Genomic DNA, 2,933 nt, shown 5'->3' with positions numbered 1-2,933 from the left:
TGAGCAGAGACCGCCCCCCGACGAGGTCCTCACCACCGGTCTGACGGGCGTGTCCGGCGCCGGCGGCGACGACGAGGGGCTGCCGCTCTTCTACGACGAGGCCGTGATCGAGGCGTTCTGGAATGCGCGCCCGAGCGCGGCCACGGCGCGCCTGGTCGAGGTCACTGCGCTGTTCACGCCTTGGATCGCGCGCGTGTCGCTCGACGCGGCGCGCGGCGTGCTCGGAGAGAACAGCGCAAAGCGCGCGGCCGAGCTGCGTGAGGTGCTCACGACCCTCGGGCCCACGTTCGTCAAGCTCGGCCAGGCGCTCAGCGTGCGCCCGGATATCGTCGGCCCGGAGGCGATGAACGAGCTGCGCGCGCTGTGCGACGCAGTCCCCAGCTTCCCGAACCAGGTCGCGTTTTCGATGATGGAGGAGGAGCTCGGGAGGCCCGTGCATGAGATATATGAGGATATTTCTGACAGCCCGATCGCAGCTGCTAGTTTGGGACAGGTGTACAAGGCGAGGCTAAGGGAGAACGGGGAGGAGGTCGCAATTAAGGTACAGAGACCGGATATGCTCAGGAAGGTCAGCCTGGATTTGTACTGCATGAAGAGGGTCGCAAAGCTGGCAGAGAGCGTGCAAAACACGTTCACCGCCGCGCGCACGGATTATACTAGTTTGCTGCTCGAATGGGCCAGGGGAACGTACAAGGAGCTGGACTACCAGAACGAGGCTGCCAACTCGAGGAGGTTTGCGCGCTTGGTGCAGGCGAAGCTGCCGGATGTCTACGTACCGGCAGTGTACGATGAGTACACGAGCCGCAAGGTGCTGACAATGGAGTGGATTAACGGCGTCAAGCTTGCTGACTGCGGCCCGGAACAGATTAATGCGCTTGTGTCCAAGGGCGTCGAGTGCTTTCTGTTCCAGCTCCTGTCCGCGGGCTTCTTCCACGCCGACCCGCATCAGGGCAATCTGATGCGGCTCGACAACGGCCAACTGTGCGTGATCGATTTCGGTCTCATGGCTGAGATCGAGAAAGTGGAAATGGATGCCATGGTGTCTGCCATCGTACATCTTGCCAACAGGGATTGGCCAAAGGTGATCGATGACTTTGTCACGCTCAAATTCTTACCAGCTGGTGTCGATACGTCCGAAGTAGAGCCCGTGATCGGAGCGATCTTGGACCAAGCGCTGGAAGGAGGTGGAGCTAAGTCGATCAACTTCCAGTCACTGTCCGACGAGCTAGCAACTGTGACGTTCGACTTTCCCTTTTCCATTCCGCCTGCCTTCGCGCTACTCCTCCGAGCTCTCTCCGTCCTCGAGGGCATCGCCCTTGTCGGCGACCCCGAGTTCAAACTGATCATGGAGTCGTTCCCGTTCGTGTCCAAGCTAGTGATGACCGACCGCAGCCCGGCGCTGCGGCAAGCGCTCAAGGAGATCCTGTACAAGGACGGGAGCTTCAGCCCGACGCGTCTGCGCGTGCTGGTGGACTCCTCGCAGGGCATGATCAACGCGGGCGACGCGTTTGTCGACTTCGACACGCTGACCGACGACTCGGCCGTGACGCGGGAGGCGATCGACTTCCTCTTCAGCGACGAGGGGGCGATGATCCGAGAAATCCTGGTGGAGGAGATCGCGAAGGGGATCGACGTGCTGGCCAGGGACAGCTACTCGCGCGTGGCGTCGCAGTTCGAGCGGAGCGTGCCGGCGCCGCTCCGAGGCTTCCTCGCCATGCCCGGGCGCTCCCCCTTCAGCCTGCTCACGCCGCTGTCGCCGCTGTCGCCGCTGGCGCTCCTCGCGGGGCCCTCGCCCGTGCTCCCGCCCGTGACGGATGACGAGCGGGCGTACCTTGACAACATGCGTGAGCTTATCGCGTGGCTCGGTAACGACGGTACACAGATGCAACCGCAGGTGTTGCGCTCGCTTCTACCGGAGATTCTGGAAAAGTCCGGGGTCATCGGGCGACAGGTGTTTGGTAGAGTGTGGGAGACGATGGTGAAGAGAGTGTTCAATGACTTGGTGCGAGGCGACGGGGAGGTCGTTGCTGGGAAACGGCGCGTGCCCGGGCTTCCCAGATAGTTATTTATTGAAAAGGATGCTTAGATTGTCAGGAGGATACTGAAGTGAAAAGAGTAATAAATGTGTAGAGTATAGATGTACAATGAGAGGTTTGCTTACGATTGCACTGAGACGTCTACTGGGTCCATTCAGGAATTGGCAGAATCTGCCCCGTCTCCATCTAGCTCTGGAGTCAGGTCACGGCGTTAAAAGATGTGCACGTTCTCATTGGAGCTTGCCAGATTGATGAGGTGAGGTGAAGAGCGATGTGAATTTCACTCGCTGAGGCACATTTACGGGCGCCCTGTGCAGCGGATTCTTTTCGGCAAAGCCCTTCTGCAATGGCTCCCGGTCAAGGTTGTCGCACTGGCCCTCTCGAGGGAGTGTAGTGAAGTGGATGTCATTGACCTCGACTGGGGCTTGGTTACAGTAATTTACGCATAATCGTATGACATGATTGATGTTGTTCAAGAGCCGGCGCTCTGTAAACATCCACATACAGTAATAGCATTGCGCATGGAGAGACTGCTGCTGTTAGAGTGGTGAATAGGGAGCTTACCACGTAGACTAGTTACGTTACGATACCAAGGATACAGTGCTCGCAGAACTGTCAACAATGCACTCCGACACTGTACCCTTCGAAGGGTACTCTACTCGTTGTTTTCTCTTATTTCAATGGCTATTTGTGCGAATGCTACAGTACCGTTGGTACCAAGGGTACAGTACCGTACCCTTCTGGTATCTCCACCGTGCAATACTGTACAGCACGGGCATGTTCTCTTCCGCATTCATCATTGGTTTCCGGTTTTGAAATCCGACGTGGCCCTCCTTTCCCCCTCGCATCCCGCTCTGCGCAGAAAACCGACATGGCACCCCTCCCCCGCCCCTGGCA

The 2,933-nt window shown here is 58.5% G+C and overlaps 1 protein-coding gene; it reads left to right on the top strand.

The window, feature by feature from the left end:
- The first annotated feature begins 343 nt into the window (after window positions 1-343).
- On the top strand, window positions 344-2,142 carry CHC_T00006123001 (hypothetical protein). XM_005718127.1 is given in 2 exon segments: window positions 344-2,062; window positions 2,063-2,142. The coding sequence occupies 1 exon segment, from the start codon at window positions 344-346 to the stop codon at window positions 2,060-2,062; it is 1,719 nt and encodes a 572-aa protein (XP_005718184.1). The 3' UTR covers window positions 2,063-2,142.
- Window positions 2,143-2,933: the final 791 nt, after the last annotated feature.

Source organism: Chondrus crispus, genomic scaffold, assembly GCF_000350225.1.
Source record: "Chondrus crispus Stackhouse genomic scaffold, scaffold_36, whole genome shotgun sequence".
Taxonomy (NCBI): domain Eukaryota; phylum Rhodophyta; class Florideophyceae; order Gigartinales; family Gigartinaceae; genus Chondrus; species Chondrus crispus.
The sequence above is the reverse complement of the archived record's forward strand: the minus strand, read 5'-3'. Positions and strand labels throughout refer to the sequence as shown.

Coding starts and splice junctions, on each gene's coding strand:
- CHC_T00006123001 (XM_005718127.1), top strand. CDS start 344: ATGAACGAGCTGCGCGCGCTGTGCGACGCAGTCCCCAGCTTCCCGAAC.